This window comes from Aulonocara sp. 'chitande type north' Nkhata Bay, linkage group LG23 (assembly GCF_057382095.1).
Source record: "Aulonocara sp. 'chitande type north' Nkhata Bay isolate Kocher_YH1m ecotype deep benthic linkage group LG23, A_spYH_male_GT1.1, whole genome shotgun sequence".
In the NCBI taxonomy this organism is placed as follows: Eukaryota; Metazoa; Chordata; class Actinopteri; order Cichliformes; family Cichlidae; genus Aulonocara; species Aulonocara sp. 'chitande type north' Nkhata Bay.
In genome coordinates this window covers 22,265,143-22,285,354 of record NC_141365.1, presented here as the reverse complement: position 1 = coordinate 22,285,354, position 20,212 = coordinate 22,265,143, and the positions used below count along the sequence as shown (strand labels likewise).

The following is a 20,212-nucleotide window of genomic DNA, read 5'->3' as shown; positions in this document are numbered from 1 at the left end:
TCACTTCAGCTTTGCTTTTATTTTATTTTTTAATCAGTCAATTTATTTATTTATTTATGATCTCCGTACACCTCTTTGGCAGCAACAGTAAAGCGTGTGAGGTTACAACAACTGAGAGCTACATGACGGGCTGTAATGACACGAAAGTACGGCTTGTGCCAGCGGAAGTGACATCACTTTTATCATGCGGTGCTGTTTGTGAGGACAAGAAGGGTTATTGAGCTGCTGTCTAAAGCCGGAACAAGAGGACATATAAACTGTTCCTACTTCTTTACTTCTTTAAACCACCGAGGAGTAAACCACTTAAATATGTTTGCAAATGCAAGTGAAGCTCCAGAGTGGTGCGTTCAAATGTGGTATTATAACCTGGAAATTTTCCAATCCATCCGCTCACCATTGTGTAATGAATATTTGATTTAATAATGAACATGTTTATGCTAATGAACTCTCTGAGGGATTACATTCACGTCTGCCACCTGCACGATGAACCAAAGCAGGAAACACATGTGGTGTTGAAGCTGAAACCTCCTGCGAAGATGCTCCACTGCGACTCGAAGCCACAGAGGAAATGCTGGCTGTACCAACACCCGATTGGTCGTTTTTTTGTTTTTCTTCTTCTTCTTCTTCTTCTTCTTCTTCTTCTTTTTTGAAGTGAGCGGATGCGTCCAGCTTTGTTTACAGAGGCTGTTGACGGCGCAGGGTTCCTCCGACATCTGCTCCACGCCACTAATTAGCCGATAATTACCGGAGAGAGAGGGAGAGGCTCGCTCATGTCTCTGTCAAGCGGCTGACCGAGGTGCTTTGAAAACCAACAATCTAACAAATTAATTTCCTTCGACACAGCAGCCGAGCCTCTGGGACCGGACACACTGGAGAGGTGCTCGTTGTTGGGGTTTTTTTTTCCCCTCTTTTTTTCTGTAAACCTTTATTTACTTTGGGAAGGTTCACTGAACTCACCTGAGAAATAGGGAGGACAAACACTGCCAAAATCAAAACAGAAACTTAAAATTCTTAAAACTTTATCTAATTGATTTTTGAATATTTCTCTGGATCCTTTTTATCTTACTTTATTCATGAGTTTCACAGGCCTCTGTCATCAGTATGATAATTACCTTGCTTAAAAACTCATGTAAACTTCAGGTAGGAAAGTATGGAGGACTGCAGGTGCCAAAATCAATAATAAATAATAATAAAAAATCACTCTATTAAATGCATCAAAATAATTAATGTAAATTAAAAGTTGATAAATTGATTATCCTAATTTAATTTGCCTTTACATTTATTTATATTCCTTTATTTATTTACTTTGTCATTTATCTAGTTATTAAGGAACAATAAGGGCATGCAAAGAAAAAGCAAACTGAAAGTAAAATGAAGTGAAATTTAAAAAAATAAGGAAAATGCCTGAACAGATATTGAAAAAAATAATAAATTGATAAATAAGTAATTATTTGTTCAGCTGAATTCCCAAATTACTATGTGTTAATTTGCATGGTTCTTTTGCTAGTGGCTCTAAAGCGGCCTGTTAGGACCACATGTTCACTAACTGTAACTCCCAGGGCTTCTTCTTTTTCTGCATTGCATTGCTAGCTACAAAGATTTGTGATGTGGACTGTATTAACATCTAAAATGATCTCTCAGAGAGAAAATTAGAAGCAACAGATAGCATTTTTCTTTGTGCGTTCATTTATGTTTATGCCAGCTACCTTCCGGTCAGTTGAATATGCGGATTCACTGCCATTTACTTGATGTGCTTCCTGTAAACAGAAATCCCTCTCCCCAGCAGTCTGTCTATCAGTATTTGACCTTTGTGCTGCATTTTGTAGTTTTAATCGTAACTCTGTTGTCATGTTGGTTGCCTCATCTATCTGATTGAGATTACCTTTTTGCACATCTGCAGATGAGTCTTCCAGACTTCCTAAGATATCTGGCTTGTTTGTTTTCCCACCTAGAGGAAACAGATGTGTAAAACTCATATTAGACCTCAGAACTCTCCAACCAGGACTTCAAACTAAGCTCCAAGTATGCAGCTAGAAATGTTACAACCTCCAAACAGATCTCTGACCTGTCCGACATCCCTACTTTAGCGCTGATGCTTTGTAGAAGAACTGTTAATAGATTCCCTGACCTCCACCGAGACGACCTCCTCCTGTAAATGAACATTTTGCATCTCCTCCTGAGCTCCACTTGGAGTCTGAAGTCTCAAGGCTTTTGGATGCTGTCGCCTTCTTCCTGCGAGGAGCTGATTAGTGTCGTGCTTGTAATTGCCTCTCGCGGGGTTGCAGACGAGCACGGGGCTGGGTGGTTTTGACAAGTCTACTCGTCCCCCCTCGGCGCTGGGCGCTTTGTAAGGAGTTAAATTGGATGGTTAATTCGGGTGTTATTTACCCTGTAATTCATTAGTTTCGCCCCGCCATTGGCAGCGGGCAGGCTGTAATTTCACGCTTCGCAATAAAAGATGTCTCATAATCTGCTTCATTTAGCAGCCAAAGAATTTAATGAAATTAACTGCAGCCCTAATTAAGACGGTGAATATTAAAGACCTGCTATCAAGGCTTTAACGAGGGTGACATGATCCGCCTTCCGCCGGATTGGAAAAATATCATTTCCCTGGGAAAGGTTGTCACCGCTCGGAGCCATTTTGGCCATGATGACATTTTTGTCATGCACACTAACCCCTGGAAATGAGATTTTTTGGGGGGTGGTGGCGGTGGGTGGAAGATGTGTTGGAGGGATGTCTCTCCCTTTTTAGTTTGAGAAATAATTAAAACAAGGAACACAGGCGTCAATCAAAGAGCATTTTTAGACTGTGCTCATTACGCCGCTGCGTGGCAGTCTCCATGGAGCAATCCCGAGTTTTTGTTTGGCACGGAGGTGTTGCTCTGAGCTCGCTGGAAGTGTCCCTGTGGTCGCTTTGTTGTTTCACACCGTATGAGAAAGTGTGTGTGTTTGGGTGTGTTGTTACACTTATTTGATGAAAAGCTGGACAAAAGTGCCCGGCGGTGACCTGAAGGGTTCTCGCAGAGGAAGAGGAGTCATGTTTCCTTCACATCCTGTCTCTCACCGAGCGTCGAGCCGAGCGAGGGGCGAGGTTTTTTATCCACTAATGAATTGAGACTGCTGAAGTAAGGTTTGGATAATTGAGTTTCTAATTAATTACCCAGAACTCTTATCAGATAAATCAGCCCCTCTTCAGCCCCCCTCTTCTTCTGTGGTGTTTTATTTGATCTGGTCTGCGTCTTGCTCCCCTGGGCTTGCCCTTCGCTGTCCTTGCCTCATCAACAGTGACCTTGTCATGGAGCCTGAAGCTGCTGCGTGGCTGTCAGTGTGTTTTGATGGTAGTTATGGGGTTTGCCCTCTGCTGTGGTGGTTTTTTAATGATTTTTACTGTTTACTTCGAGGCAACAAATCTTGTTTTTTTTAATTCCTGTCATCCTTTGTAGTGATCAGGTCAAGAACCACATGGAAAGAAATGAATCAAAAGAACTGGAGCTCCACCAGGGCCGTTCAGTTTCCTTTATTTGTTGTTTTAATCATGGAAAATAAATCTTAATAACTCTGCATCCAGAACACTCACAGTTTAATTTGATTTTAATCCTTAGTTTGCGAAGAAATAATCATAAATAGGGTCTTGGCTGAAAAATGAATATTCAATCAATTTTAAGTGCAAAAACACCAACCTGTGGACGAATCTGTGGGAACAAAGTAACAAGATGTAAACTCCATGTGGTGTCATTAATAGCCTCCCCACCCACATTTCTTATTTTATTTCACTTTTCACTGTCAAATAAAAGCCCAAAAATAATTACATTAACCTTTCTCAACACAAGAAAAAAACCTTGTCCACACTAAATGCAGGCACTTAACACCCTGTATGTCAATTCTCAAGCAAAACCCATCATAAATAATTTGACTTTTATTATCACATTTTTAACCTTTTGTCAGAAAAAGCAAAAAGGGCTTGTTTTTGTCAGGTATCAATGAGTGATGTTTGATTCATATTTAGTTTGAAAACCGGAAATACATTAATACATTGCAAGATGAGAGAAGGAGACAAAGAGAACAGTAATGTAAGACTACCTGCTAGCATGCTCACATTAGCTGTACACTTTCTAAAAACCAATCCCTGACGACGTTCAGACTAAGCCATTCGGGGAAATACCTGGAGGTTAAGCATCCGCAGACAGTTACCAGATAAGAATGCCAGTGGTTAATGTTGAAAGGTAGTTCAGGTTTATAGTTAGGATAGCTCCCTTTGGTGGTTTTAGAAGCAAGCCCAAATATGAAGAAACCCCAGGGTAAACCCACGACCTGCTGAAGAGTTTATATATCTTTTCTAGTCTGGGAATGCTATGGAATTTCCCAGAAGGAACTGGAAAGCGAGAAGCTTGAAAGAAGGATCTCTAAAAAATCTTTGATTAGCTTGCTGCCCAAGTTCAGATAAACCAAAGGCAATGGATATATGGAATTCCAGGAATTATAGTATTGGGAGCCACGAAGTTCAGTGGTTGGTAGAGCAAAATTACTTTTTGTGTTCTTACAGTTTAATTTTCCATCTTGGTAGCACAGATGTTTAGATGTTTTGTCGTTGTTTACACTTTAAGTGACAGTTGTCAGTGTCGCATCATATCTTGGAGGGTGAAAAAAGATTTGAGTTGTAAGAACTCAAAGGCAACATTGTCTTCAACAATTAGTAAAACTGCAAAAAAGTTCCTACATTCAAAAGAGCCTAATTCCAGGACCTAGTGATTGCACTTTCAAGTCATCCATAAAGACATGATCTTTAGTTTTGGACTGCCTTTGAAAAGTCCACCCGGATTTTCTGATTCGTTTTCTAATCTGTGACAAACGGCACCAGTCTACTCTAAACCACTGTGAAGAAGATCTACCTACTATGACCTGCAGCAGGGGGTCAAAGAGCTTTCAGTTGCTTCCCACAAAGAGGATATTTACCTGGAGTAAGTCAGACAGCATCGGCCCCTTTCCTTTATTTTCTCTTTTTGTCTTCTTGGAGATTAGAGGAGTGAACATTTCACACTCTGTCCTCTTGTCTGAGAGGATGATAGATGACCTGCAGACGCTGCTCAGGCTGGATCAGATGGCCACCACGATACAGAAGGGATCCCTTTCTCGTCACCCCCCTCGCACTCCTCTGTCGGCGGGGGGTGACACCTCTAATTTAGCCTCCTGCTCTCGAGGGACGTTGAAGAACAAAAGGGCCTTAGCTCCTTTGAGATCATCCTGTTCTGTGGAGGGTTTGTCCAGTGATATTGCCTGCCCCGTATCTCCTCCAAGATCCGCTGTCACACTCTTCAGGAGGCCCCGGTAGAGTCCATTGTCTGAGCAAAATAGGGGGGTGATTGAGTGATTAGAGAGTAGATTAGTCTGTATCAATAGGCAGGCAGCCTCCAAGAGGAGAAAAGTTTTCCTTCTAATTTGACTCACACAATGGAAGAAGGAATTATGGTTCATGTTACTGTTCATGTTCCTCAGTTTTAGCTTCAGACAAAGAGGTAAAAGTTGTGTCTTGTGAGCACACCTTTACGCCTCAGAAATCATTTTCTGTGCAATATGTTCGTCCTCGAACATGCCGGACATGTGACAGCTGTGGTCTTTAATCAGAGACCCTCAGGTACGAGCCTTTCCGATGCGTCGTCTAACGAATGACTTCATCTCTTGGCTTCCCCCGAGCTAGCGACCTTTTCTTAAGCACTACCCCACAATACTTCAACCGAGGCAAAGAAGTGAAGGTAGAGAGTGTCTCGGGGAGTTTTGTTTTTTGGGGGGTTGTCTGTCTACATCTATTTGTCTATCCATCCTTGTTTGCTTTCTTTCCGACTGAAACCCAACACAGACCCTTCATGCCCCTTTGTTTTGTTCTCCAGAGAAGAATCCTCATTGATGCCCTCGGACGTTTTCTGTTGCTTAACAAATGACTTCATCTTCCCGCTCCCTGGAGCTAGCGACCTTTTCCTAAGCACTACCCCACAATACTTCACCAGGGCGGAGAAGTGCCTCAGTCGGAGGGGGAGAGAGTATATCTGAGGATGTATTTATCTCCCCACATCTATTTTCCAATGTGGAGACCTTGTGAGCTGTCATAGCTGCTCCCCCCTCTCCTCCTCCTGAAGGTAAAATAAGTGTGTCACTAAGCTCGGGGAGGTGAATAATGAAAGATATTACCCATCATGAGGATTTCAACGTGGCGTTCAATTAGCCTTCCTCTCGCACAAACTGATCGCTTGTCATCCTCAGGATGAATGGACAAAATTAATCCACTGACGTCTCCCTCCCCAAAACCCGGGTTTAGGTGAAGGTCTGTGAAAGATGTTGGTTCATCTCTCAGTTTCGTTTGGTGGTGATCAACCATCCACCTCTTAATGCTCCATTGTCTTGTTTCAATTTACTTTCTCTTTTGATCCTGTAGTGCAAAAATATTTCACTTTTTGTTTTAGGATTCAGGTAAAATCTTAAAATGTATTCAATTCAATTTTATTTATACAGCGCCAAATCACAATAGCAGTCGCCTCCAGGCGCTTTATATTGTACAGTAGATCGTACAATAATAGATACAGAGAAAAACCCAACAATCATATGACCCCAATGAGCAAGGACTTTGGCGACAGTGGGAAGGAAAAACTCCCCTTTAACAAGAAGAAACCTCCAGCAGAACCAGGCTCAGGGAGGGGCGGGGCCATCTGCTGCGACCGGATGGGGTGAGAGAAGGAAGACAGGATGAAAGACATGCTGTGGAAGAGAGACAGAGGTTAATAACAGATATGATTCAATGCAGAGAGGTCTATTAACACAAAATGTAGATGAAAGCAACATTTTTTCCCCACTGATTTTTAATTCTTTTCTTCTATTATGCAACCAAAACACATCAGAATACATTTTTGATGTCAGGCTGTGAAAATTAGGGGTGGGTTTTGATTATCGATTTATCCATTAAAATTGATTCTAGCTTGGATAACGTGATATCAATTCTTTAAAATCCTGAATCGATCTTTTAATATAAATTTATTTTGCCCGAAACGCCAGAATTTCAGGTTGAACCTCAAACAATTTACAACAACCACCAAACAGCTAAAACAGTAAATGAGAGCAGGTATTCTGCACAAAGACGTAAACACACAGCGCGGACCCGCCGACTAGGGCTGGGTATCGTCACTGATTCTAGAATCGATTCTATTCCGATTCACAAGGTCCTGAATCGATTCGATTCAATTCGATTCGATTCAATTCGATTTGAATCTGGGAAATTTTCCCTCAGACAGTCAGAAATATTATAATTATAATTTGTATCTATAAAAAGGAAGCTGAGCACGCAAGACTTTATCAAAGGTGTAAGCGTCACAGCAGATGCCTTTGTGTCAAAGTAGCTGAAGATAAAACACAGAAAAACATGAAGGTGATTTTCCTGGCCTGGGATTTTATAAAAATATTCTGCAGTACATCAAAAACGAAAGAAAACCATTAATCAATTTATGAACATTACCTCTGAAGCTACAGAAGCTTATCTTGGACTTCAGGAAGGGCAGAGCAGACCCGGCCCCACTTTACATTCACGGGAGCTGTGTGGAGAGGGTACACTCCATGAGGTTTCTGGGCGTGCAGATATCTGATGACCTCTCCTGGACTGCAAATACTACAGCGGTGGTTAAAAAGGCCCAGCAGCGTCTCCACTTTCTGAGAGTGCTCAGGAGGAACAACCTGGAGGAGAGGCTGCTGGTGACATTTTACAGAGCCACCATAGAGAGCATCCTAACGTACGGCATAACAACATGGTATGCAGGGTGCTCAGCTGCAGACAGGAAAGTACTGCAGAGGGTCATCAACACAGCCCAGAAGATCACTGGCTGCTCTCTGCCCAGCCTGGAGGTCACTGCAAACTCTCGGTACCTCAGCAGAGCTGGCAATATCATCAAGGACCACTCTCACCCCAGCAACCAACTGTTTGAACTATTACCATCAGGCCGACGGTACAGGTCACATAAAACCAGGACAAACAGATTCAGGGATAGCTTCTTTCCCAGAGCTATCACCGTAGTAAATAAGCACAAAAACAATTTAACCTATTCCATACCGTCACTGTCATTATATTATGCTGCTATTCATACTGTCATTATATTAATGCTGCTATCCTGTATATATTGTACATACTATTGTTTGAGTACTTACGATTGTTTTTTTTGTACTTTTTATATTTTACATTTATATTTATTATTGAAACTTGCACCAAGGGAGTGGCACTCCAATTTCGTTGTACTCTGTACAATGACAATGAAGGCTATTCTATTCTATTCTATTCTATTCTATTCTACAGCGGTTTTATTAGAGACACGGCTAAGCGTTTTGCATTTTGCATAATTTTAAAAAGTTTACATTTGTTCAGTATTGAACGGCAGAAATTAGGTTTTCTTTTCGGAAGTCAATCAATCAAAGCTTTATTCGTCACATGCAGGTTGCCCTGCAGTGAAATGGGACACCCCCCCCCCCGACCTTACACATATAGCACAGACATTACATGGGGATACAGGGAAGTGAGCAAAAGGAAAAATACATTTATATAAAAAAGAATTTTTATGAATCGATATCACGTTATCCAAGCCAGAATCACTTTTAATCGATGAATCGATTATTAAAACCCACCCCTACCACCGACGGATCAGAATCAGTGAGATGTCGCCTTTCTCACCCGATGGCACGGACACGGTCGGGGCTGAAAGCCGACAGCTCGCTGATTTTGTGTTTACGCCCTTTTTGCGCTGATTCTGAAGCTGTAGGTTTTATCTCACTCCAAACAATATTGACCGAACCAGCAGCAAAAGAAGATCCAAACTACGCTTCACAAACACATCGTCATGGACTCCCTCTGACTTTTGCTGTTTTGCTTCCACCACAATAAAATCACACTTCTCTCTCTCTCTCTCTCTCTCTCTCTCTCTCTCAGTGTACTTCAAGAACAGTTTCCTGTCTAAAAATCTTTTTTCTGCATTATTCACTTGCTTGTCACGCACAAGTCTACCGTTGTTTACAGTGATGTCGGCTGCTGTTTTTTTTCCTTTTACTTACTTCCGAACAGAGAGCCTCATATCTGCTGTTCAAAAGGCTACTGAGCAAATTAAAACTTTAAATTATGCAAAATTGCAAAACGCTTGGCCGTGTCTCTAATCCAACCTCTGTGACTTTGCTCTGCTTCACTTCAGCAGCATAATGTTCATATGTTGATCCATGGTTTTCTTTCGTTTTTGATCTACTGCAGAATATTTTTAGAAATCCCAGGCCAGGAAAATCACCTTCATGTTTTTCTGTGTTTTATCCTCAGTTACTTTGACACAAAGGCATCTGCTGTGATGCTTACACCCTTGATAAAGTCTCGCAAGTGTCAGCTTTCTTTTTATAGATATAAAAACATGGAAATGTACTGATGCATGATCTGAATTATAATATTCTGACTGTCTGAGGCAAAATTCCCCCAATTCTAATCGAATCGGAATCGAATCGATGCTAGAAATCAGTGACGATACCCAGCCCTAGTGGAAAATATCCGTAAAATTAATTATACAGAACAGCTAGAGGATTATTTCAGGTAGTAGTGATCTAACTTTAAGCCAGAAAGGATAAAAACAGACTGAAGGGCAGAAAACAATTTTGACCCTTTAAAAGCTAAAACTGGGGCTTTGTAGGGAATTTCTGTCTGTTTAAATGGACAGAAATTCAAAAGCGGGATTAGATCCTTCTGTTCCTACTCTTTTACACTTTAAAATTAAATATTGCTCTGCAATATATGTATTTTGTATCATGTATCTTTTTTTTTTAATCACATTTGCTTTCACAGTCTGTACAGATGTAATTGCCATATTAAACCATATTTTTCAGGGGTATTTTGAACGATCATATCCGCTGTGGAAGTTATTATTGCTTTCCTTTTTTGTTAGCAGGGATACTCATAAAGCTATGGACAAAAAACCTTTTAACAAAGGTTTACTTGGCCCCACAGGCGTGATAAATTTTAGGAGTTGATCTGGATCTAGCATTTTTGGAGAGATTCTAGATAGAGTTTTCACCTTTATCATGTTATCTTTAGCAACAACATATCAGGTCTCAGATGGTTAAAGAGGCGTTGGCCCAAAGGGTCTCTGTCGAATCCTTGATCCAGGTGAAGGGCATGACTTTTCAAGCCAGTGAAACAAGAAACAGCTGAGCAGTTTATGTGCTTAATAAATTGTTTTCCTTCCATTTAATGTACAGAAAACTTTTTATTTCAGAGTGAAAAATTCAACTGAATCAAATATAAAGACCATTAAAGAAAACCTTATTTAAGCTTCCAGACATTCACATTTTGGACTCAAACGCTCAGAAAATCTCCAACAAGTGTAGACAAAATAGATCCAGCGCATAGTATCCTTTATTTTTTAAATCAGAGCTCTAATAAAGAACTGAAGGAAAGGACACTGACCTTTGCAACAAGCTTGATGTTCTGAAGAAACAATAACTAAACAGCTGAGCTTTTTGAGCATACAGCTACTTATAAAAACTAACATCTGTATGAAAATAGCTGCATGCACCAACTCCAAATTCCACCAACTGCCTTCTTAAGGCTTAAAGTGTCTAATAATTCAGAGGTTTAGTCAGTGCTATCTTTTTTTCTTGGTTGGTTACTGTCACAGGTTCTTTATTCCTCTTTTCTTTCCTTCAGCATCTTAATATATTTTCTTAACAATCTTAAAGTATTCTTTGCTTCAAATGATTATCGCCAGTGTTTACTTGTCAAGGTGAGTTTACATGAGTGACTCTAATTTCAATCACCCGTCCCTTGACAATAAAAATCCCTCTTGAGTGTTGAGACTGTAGATTTATCTGTTAAATGATCCGTCTGATGGATTATAATTGAAAAGCCCGCACCACAGTTATCTGACCTGAAGTCTTATTGGATGATGGTCGTCATGTAAACACACGTCCTCTCTGGCTGGCTGGCTCTGCCGGGAAACATGTTGGCGCTCGCTCACTAACAGGCAGTAATGGATGATCAGCTGGCCTGACAGCTGCACGGCTGCCGGCAGCTTTCACTTCAGAGCAGCAGGAAGCTCGTCAAGTCGTGTTTAGCGCACCGTGGGGAAGCCCTGTTGTTACACACACGCATACACACTGCTCTGTTTCACTTCCTCGTGACATGAGCTGAAATTAGTGGAATCACTGCTGTCGAGTGTCTGTGGGGAGTTCACTGTCTGTAATACCAGCAGGACATTTGAACATCTATTCTGATATGACCTAAATTATATATCACTGTATTTTTGGGGGGTTTTATGGTGATATAATTATACAATTTAAAGGAATGTTCCACTCAAGACATGCTTCTATCTGTCTCTATTATGTGTTTTTGGGCTCTAAATATGATTTTAAATGAAACATAATCCTGACAAATGTAGGTTAATTCTCATTGTTAGCAGTAACAGCTTTGAAGTATCACTTGATGTCTGAGCTGAAGACAGACTGTTAATAAGACATCGACATAGCTTAGCTTAATGTCCATTGTCATTTTGGTATCTTGTAGCCAAAAAGATGCAAAAGTAGAATGTCAAGATGTCATAAACATATTTATTTCTGCTGTAAAGTTGGTCATCTTAGAGTCTGAAGCTGACTCACTCAAATGGACGTTAGAGGAACTGTAGCTAATTTGGCTTGCTGTGTTGTTGTCACACAAAAAGGCTTGTGTTGTTAATGGCACTAACAGAAGGTTAGAAGGTTAGCTCAAGGTTTGGTGCAGGAAACTGTAGAATCTACCTACCCCTTTGCTGGTTTCCTGAAGTTGGCCGATCAAATTAAACTTATCACTTATCAACTTGTTCACTTCTGGCCCCAAAATCCAATAAGGCTGTGGACAAAACACCAGCCTTGAGAATTTAGATTGGATCTTCTGAAAACAATGGGTTATATCCTTTTTTTAAACAGTCTCTAAATGTAAAACGGTGTCCTACCCAACCTTACTCTGTGTTTCACTGTCTGTAATAGAGGTGTATTATTTTATTAATACAAAACTAAAGGCCTTTCTGGGGTATTTCTAGTTTATTCAATCTTTTATTTTCTACTTTGCCTCTGGTGTCATCCTTACAAGATGAATTTCAGTCTCATATATTACTCTTGAAAATGTATTTTAGACCTTCCAGGGTAAAAATTGGTCTCCTTTCTTTCATAGCTCGCCATCTTGTCCTTTCCTCCCCTGCTTCTGTCACTCTGAGACGTTTCTTCATGGCATTATGTCACCGCCAATTACACTGAATGCACCATCACTGGCGGCGAGGGTCACCCCGGGCCTACCGCGCTATCCCACCACTACTGACCGCCTTAATGAAAGCTGAGCGGCCGGGGCGCCGGCGAGCAGGCTTCTGTCCATCAGCCTGGCCTGTCCGTCTCACTCCCCACTTCCTCATCTTCCTCTAACTCCCCCTCTTCCTCCCTTCACGGCTGGACTCTATTAATACCCTCTGTCGGAGTGTTAATGTTGTAGAGGTCCAGTGAAGTGACACGCGTGGCAGCGCGGCTGTAATTGCTAATCAGCGGACAGTTTTATCCCCCCTCCTCCCTCCTCCCCCTCTTCCCTCTGCCTCCTCTTTTTTTTCTGCTTCTTTCTCCTATTTTGATCCCGCTCTCTCGCCTTCTCTTTGACCTTCCTGCTCTCTCTCTCTCCTAATGAAGTGTGGGCGGTGAGCGGGCGATCGCTTGGCCTAAACGGTCAGTCAGCCGCAGCTGATGTGCGTAGGAGAGAGAGCGAACAAAAAGATAGTCAGACAATTAAATGAGCGCTGATTTCCTTCCATCTATTCACATCCAGCTCCTCTCATCTCTGATCTTTTAAATGTTGTTTCTCTCGTTTCGCTCATTAGCTTCACTCAGCCGATTCTGGACGTCATTTAGCTCCAGCGCGCACAAAGATCGAGGAATCGAGAGGCTTTAAAATGCACAATTAGGACTCAAAAGTGGACAATAATTTCCATATATTTTTTGTCCACTTTTGAACGGAGTTGTGTTTTTTTTACTCTCTTTTTGGTTCTGTATGTGAAATCACAGAGACATTTGAGGCTAAAGTGTGCTTATAGTTTTGTTTGTTTGATATTGCCAAAGACTGGATCACAGTCGGATCTTAAGCATACACACAAATCCCCCCCAGCACGAAAAAGCTAGGTTTTCCTAAATGAGTCCCTAAATATTTCCATTCATTTCCAGCAAGACTTCACTGTCAGTAACTTTCTATTGGGATGTCTTCCTGCTCACTTTGAAATCAAAGATTCTTTTTTCATTAACTGAAGAAAACTACCATGTAAAGAGTCAAATCTCCTGTGATCAAACCAGTAATTTCTGTATCATCACCAAATTTAACATTGAAACCATCAAATAAGTTGGTAATTGTTCATTTCTCAAAATGGTTGTACTGTTCACCTTCAGCTGTTCCAACCTTTCCATTAACACATTCATTACCTTCAATAATATCTCTACAAAGCTATTATAAATTTTTAATGTCAAAAAATGAAGAAAAGAAGCGACGTCGTCAAAGTATTTTATTAACAGATTTAGTCAGGTTACAAAAATGACACCAGAGCTCACTGCATGACCATTTTGGCCTCACTTTGGGTGACAACAGCGAGCATACACTGCCTGTTTGGATTGTGGCATCTGCCCTGTATGTACTCCCACTTGACCATAATGGTGCGCCACAGCTGTTCTACTTTTGCTCTGTCGGTGTGCTTGGGCGCTTGATGGCCACTTTAACCAGAGCTGGTCATAGTGGAGTTCAGAAATTTCTTTTGCAGATGATGATGCTGTTTATGTTCAAAGTGCACAGCTGCATTGAAAGGCGTGTGCTGACAGTGTGTTTATCTGTGTGTTTTCTGCAGGGCATGCTGCTGAAGAGGAGCGGTAAATCCCTCAACAAGGAGTGGAAGAAGAAGTACGTGACGCTGTGTGACAACGGTCTGCTCACCTATCACCCGAGCCTACACGTAAGACACATACACAATTGCACAAACACATACAGCCACTGTGAATGCTTATTAGACTGCAGCGCTCTGCCAGCCTGCACTGACCTCCATCTATCTGCTGCTCTTCATCTCTCCCCTGCGAGTGTGTGTGTGTGTGTGTGTGTGTGTGTTGATGGCTTGTGTATTAATTAGGACTCGTCATCTGTTTGCCCACGTCGGCGCTGATGATGTGAATATCATCTGTAATGTCTCTGCTAATTGCCCCAGCTCTCTGCCCTGTTGGCACAATATCCTGCCCCCGACGCTGCTTTATTATCTCACTCACACACACACACACACACACACACACACACACACTTTTTTGTGTCTTTCACTCTGTCTGCTGCTCGTTTTCTCTCTGTCCTCTTGCTCAGTCTGAAGTCAGATTAGATGTATTGCCTCTGATAGGTTTTTGCCACATTTTTGTTGTGTAATTAACGTTTTTTTGTCTTTTTTTTTTGTTTTCAAAGAATTTTGGCCACGAGTGCATATCAATTTGTTTTATTTTGACTTCTTTTTCTTTTATGTTAAAATGTAGACATACAGTTGTTTTGTGCAAAAAGATGCTTTACAAAATCACAAATTTGATCATAAAAATGAACACAAAAAGCATTTCAGTGTGTAATAGTGTTAATACGGTTACTTTGTTTTCTTTCTTACTTGTTGTGAAAATGTATTCATAATTTTCTTTAATTACATCGTATTTTCCATGTGGGCATTCTTCAGTTCAAGATTGCGTTTTAAAGTGGTTTAATTAATCTGTTCATCAGTCGAAAACTGGAAGAATTTTCTGAAACTGTTTTAAATAACAAAGAAAGGAAGCCAATTTCACATATTTAGAAGCTAAAAATCGCAAATTCTAAACTAAACATAAATGAAATTTATTGATTATTTTTTAAAAATACTGTTTACAGTGGTCCCTCGTTTATTGCGGGAGTTACGTTCTAAAAATAGCCCGCGCAAGGTGAAAACCGCGAAGTAGCCAAGTTTATTTTACAATTATTATACATGTGTTAAGGCTACAAAACTCCTCACTACACACTTTATACACTTTTCTCAGTCAGGCACGAATATTTTCACACTTTTCTCTCTTATTTAAACACTCAAAGTTCAAACCTTCGTAGAATAATAAGTTCAGTATTATAGAATGAAACCACCCACGGTTGCTTTTGATGGTGCAAAACGTTTTGTCAACATGATTGTGTTTGTTGGGGGAAAACTTACAAACATACAGTACAGCACTTCAGAGTCACACTACTAGTGATCGAAGAAATTTGACCAGCTGGACGCATTCTGTACTGTACAGGAGACACGGCATGAGATTGATTGACAATGGTCTACAGCCAATCAGGACACAATGTGCTGTAAAAAAAAAAAAAGAAAAGGAAAAAAATGCAAAATTGCACAAAAAAAATCCACGAAACAGCGATGCTGCGAAAGGTGAACCGCGTTATAGCGAGGGACCACTGTATCTCTTATGAAGCGGCGATATTTTTGCTTTGAATCAATAAAGGAATACATGTATGAACTGCACTGGAGGTGACAGGATAAGGTTGGGGTGGATGGAGCGGTTGGAAAACAGTTGATTGACCACTTGATAGTGCTGGGGTCACTACAAGAGATGGGAGTGAAAAATACTGTGGAAAAAATGAGTAAAGGACTCTATAGACATCTGATTTAGAAACATTGTAATTTAGGAGTATGCTCGCTTTCTTTTCATTCTTGTTGGTCTCTGCTCAGTAATTATGTGTTTTGGATGGTTTTTTGGACTTATTTGAACTGGTTTTAGCCTTCATTTCACTGATTCAGGGTTGCTTGGACATCATGTTTGATCTCTTCAGGATTCAGATTGTTTTGTTTGACAATGGATGGCTTGTTTTGTGCAAAGCTGATCAGAAAAGCATGAAAGGTCCCCTCCATGTTGCCTGGATTTTCTTGTTTTAACCCACCGACAGACAAAAAAGTATCTTAGAACCTGAAAATATTTGTTTTAGGTTGAAAAATGACCTAAATGAACAATGATTAGCGCATTTTAGAAGTTGCAGATTATTGTTATGCTGTTCTTGACTAATTGACTATTGGTTTTATCTGCAGAAACATTAAATCACAAATGATTTGCTCAGACATATCCACACTTCACCAAACTGCACACGTCCATCAGCCATTAGAGCAGCTGATGCAGTAAATTAGTGTTAAAACTCATCACTTAACACATCAACACACACAAACCCCCTCCAGCACCAAAAGCCAGGTTTTCCTGAATGCTTTGCATCTGCAGCTCCGGCGTCAATTAACGTGTTTGCGGAGGCTAATCGAATGAAACTCAATCAGCACCACTAATTGCCCGACTATGTGCAAAGAAATCACATTAATGCCGCTAATTAAGTGGATGGCAATAGATGCCACCTAATTGCCAAGAAAAGTCTAAAGAGGAGAAGATCAGGCCAACAAAAGGCGAGAGTAATTAATCGCCTCTTGTCACGATGTGACTCTGAGCAGTGAGAGTTGTTAAGAGCACTTAAGAGCAGAGATTTTTTAGAAACTCTTGTGCAAGAAAGAATGATTAGAAGTCAGTTTTTCTTTTCTTTTTTTGTGTTCATAAGCCTGAAACTAAGGCAAAGAGCTAACCAACGCTGAGTGAACACAAGATAGAAACCAAGATGGTCTTAAAACATTCATTTTTAAACATCCCAAATCCAAATGTTCAAAACGAAATCCAGCAGTAAAAGTAATAATTGATTAGAATTAGAATAGAAAGTTCTAACTTCAGTGAATCTTAAATGCAAGTTCAGTTTTTAGTCTTTAGATAATAACTTGAAGACACTACAGTTTTCTGTCCATTGAGATAATTTTGCATTAAAAGCAATGTACATTTACAGTTTGCATATCAACAGATGTAATTTATAACACAAACCATAAAAACCTGTTATGTAATGTGTTTAAGTTCGTTTAGGCTTTAGGTTTGAACATGGATTATAGATCTCTTCAGGTTTTTTGACACTGGTTTCTGACCTGGTTTTGGGCTTGTTCAGGTAGGTCCTAGGCTTAGTTTTAAACTTATTTAAGGTGGTTTTGTTTTTGACTTTGTACTTGGTATTGCACCGATTTTTATACATGGGTTTCAACGTGGACGTGTTTAGGCTAGCCTTTGCACTTCTTTCTGACCTGGTTTTGGACATGTTTAGATTTTGTTTGGGACCTAGTTTTAGACCTGTTCAGCCTACTTTTTAGACTTGGTTTGTGACCTGATTTTGGACATGTTTAGTCTGGGTTTTGGGCTTGGTTTGTGACTTTGTTTTGGACATGTTTAGTCTGGGTTGTGCATTTGGTTCTGACCTGGTTTTGGACCTGTTCGGGCTAGTTATGGAGCAACTTTGTACTTGTCTTTGTAACTGTTATTAAATTAGGTTTTGTACCTGTCATCTCTGCACCTTCATCACTTTCTCCACATTTTCAGTCTGATCGCAGAGCTTCTTCTTCTTCTCCTTTATCTGCTGTCGTCTGTTTACCCATCGATCGTGTTGTGAAGTAGTTCGCTCTTTATGGATTCATGTTTCCTTTGGCGTCAGCAGTATCCAGCTCTCAGTTCATGTTGCATTTTTCACACTGATGCTGCCGTTAATGCGTCCATTTATACTGACTGCACGCAAACACACACACACTCTTAAATACACTTTCTTTCTTCCGCGTTCATAAGCTGACAACATGTTCTCGTCCTCTCTCACACACACACACACACACTCGTCACCACCTGCTGTCGGTTTGTTTGGTCGATACACACATCCGTCCTGGACGCCGCTGCGTGGTGTGGACGATCGGGCCGATGATGAAAGCTCTCAGATGCAAATGGGGACTCAATTACCTCGGTCAATCTGTCGGAGGGGTGTGTATGTGAGTGTGTGCGCATTTGTGTGGGTGTGGAGGGTTTACCCAGCGGGCCCCTGGCTCGAGGGCTCTCCAGTGGCTTGTTAAGACACCGTCGAGAGCACTTGGCTTTGAATTGGCCTTTTGTCAGCCGAGCTGCCAGAGGGAGGCGGGAAACACTGAAAGAGTGTGCGTGTGTTATAAATGTGTGCATTATTATCCAAGTCTGTGCAATAACAGCAAACCGAGGATGCTTTCTGAAATAATGCCACGAACAGTTTACATTTAACAGTAATTACTTCAACTGTATAGAGCAGCGCAGCTCTAATGAAAGCTGTAGTGTGTCAGAGATGAACACAACATTGACAAAAATGGGGAAAAAAAAGAAACTTTATTAGTTGGTGTCAAGCTTTGGTTGAGTTTAGGTGAGGAATCCAAGTGGAAAGTGAAAGAGGGTTTGGTATTTTCCAGAATACACTGGAACAGGTTATCGTCTTATGGCTTATTACAATTTTTCGACATTCATAAATAGTGAAAAGGAGGCGATGCAGGAAGTTGTGGCTCAGTTTTTCTTTTTTTCAGGTAAATCAAAATAACTTCATGTTGCTTAGATCAGGTATCTGCTCTGAGGTTGGATTTCAGTCGTTACGTTGGACTGATTTTGGGTTATGTTTTTGGACACTATTTAGACAAACTCCCACTTGGTTTTGTACTTGGCTTTGGGTACGTCTTTGGAGTGTTTTTAGGTTCGGTGTTTCCCTTTGGTTTTATCTTAGTTTTAAATAGTTTGTTTTGGCTTTTATTGCTTTGCTTTTGTCTGGTTTTGACCTTGATTGGTTTGGACATATTTTAAACTGGTTTTATAAAGTTTGCTTTGAACCATTTTTGTGGCTGTTTTGACCTACATTTAGACTCATTTATTAGCTTGGATTGGGAATCGCTTTGGGTTGATCTAGACTTGTTTTGTCCTGTTTTATAGTTGGGGCTTGGTTTTATACACATTTTTAAATTTGTAGAGGTTCACTGGCTGGATGTTCTCGACTCATTGTCCTGCTATGGAACATCTGGATCCATTAGATAGTTCTTTGTAATGGTTAAGAATGTGAAATAATTATTTTTTCTTCAGATAGAAAAAAATATATACTTGTAATAGCCTTCTTCTCCAAACCAACACTTATTTCCCTTCTCTATGTCTTAAAAATATATATATCAGACTCTCTTTTTAATCCACAAGCTTTGTTTCTCATCACCACCTTGATCCTGAAGAGGAGGCCGACCTCCCAAGGTGCCGTGCTTCTCTTGGGTCACCACTGATTCTCTGCCACCGTCAGAGAGGTGGGGGTGGATTTAACAAGCACCTCTCGTTCGTCATTAAACACCACTTCTTGTCTGATCCATCCGGTCTGGACCGGAGGGGGGCTCCTCGCTAGGGGGGCTGCCGAGGACCCTGACAGTGGTCGCTCTTGTTTCAGGCACATTGGCGAACGGGCAGAGCCAATCAGAGTCCGAGTGTTGGGCCACTTCAGTGCCGCTTTAAGGGATTAGTGTTGCTTTGTTTTCATTGTATGTTTGACGGATTTGGGAGGTTTATTATCCCAAATAATCCCACTCGTGTTGATGAGATCGCTTACACGCACACTTCATTTTACTTGCTTTGTGTTTTGTGCTCTAAGTGTTGTCCCATGTGTTTGTTTGCTGTCAGTGGGCCTGCTTGGTCAATGATTGCATGTAATTACATTTTTAAAATGCTTTCTCTGGTTTAAACGGTTGTAAAATGTCTGAATACTCGTACGAATAAAAATGGGTTTGAGATTCATGTAGGTTTAAAGATTACGGGACTTCAACACAATAAAGTTTGAATGCTGCCTTCTGTTTGTCAGGACTACATGCAGAACGTCCACGGGAAGGAAATCGACCTGCTCAGGACCACGGTGAAGGTCCCGGGGAAGAGGCCACCGCGCGCCGTATCCACCTGCGCCGCCATGCCGAGCCCCAAAACCAACGGCCTGACGAAGGACATGAGCAGCCTGCAGCTCGGACAGACTTCAGGTGAGGCCTGCAAACTGACACCTGAGAGCGTCTGTATCAGTCCTTCAAACCTTTCAGCCATAGGTATAAGGGAGATCTTTGTCACACCCCTCCTCCTCTGTGATTGGACGGCAATGATTTACCTGAAATTCAACTTTTTTTTTTTACTGCTGAACACCCGTTTACAATAATCAGAATTCATCATCTAGAAGTGCATGCTCTAACGTATCTAATTTTTCAAAACAAAAGCCATAATTACTTATAAGGAATTTACCAGGATGCATTTAAATCTAAATAAAAGT

The 20,212-nt window shown here is 40.8% G+C and overlaps 1 protein-coding gene across 2 annotated transcripts in view; it reads left to right on the top strand.

Annotated features, from left to right (window-relative positions):
- Window positions 1-20,212, top strand: part of agap1 (ArfGAP with GTPase domain, ankyrin repeat and PH domain 1) — a 139,076-nt gene that overhangs the window by 69,261 nt on the left and 49,603 nt on the right. For both annotated transcript variants that reach the window (XM_086283182.1, XM_086283183.1), the window contains exons 11-12: window positions 13,896-14,000; window positions 19,763-19,931. In XM_086283182.1, coding sequence (XP_086139308.1) covers window positions 13,896-14,000; window positions 19,763-19,931 — 274 coding nt within the window. The remainder of the gene's footprint in view (window positions 1-13,895; window positions 14,001-19,762; window positions 19,932-20,212) is intronic.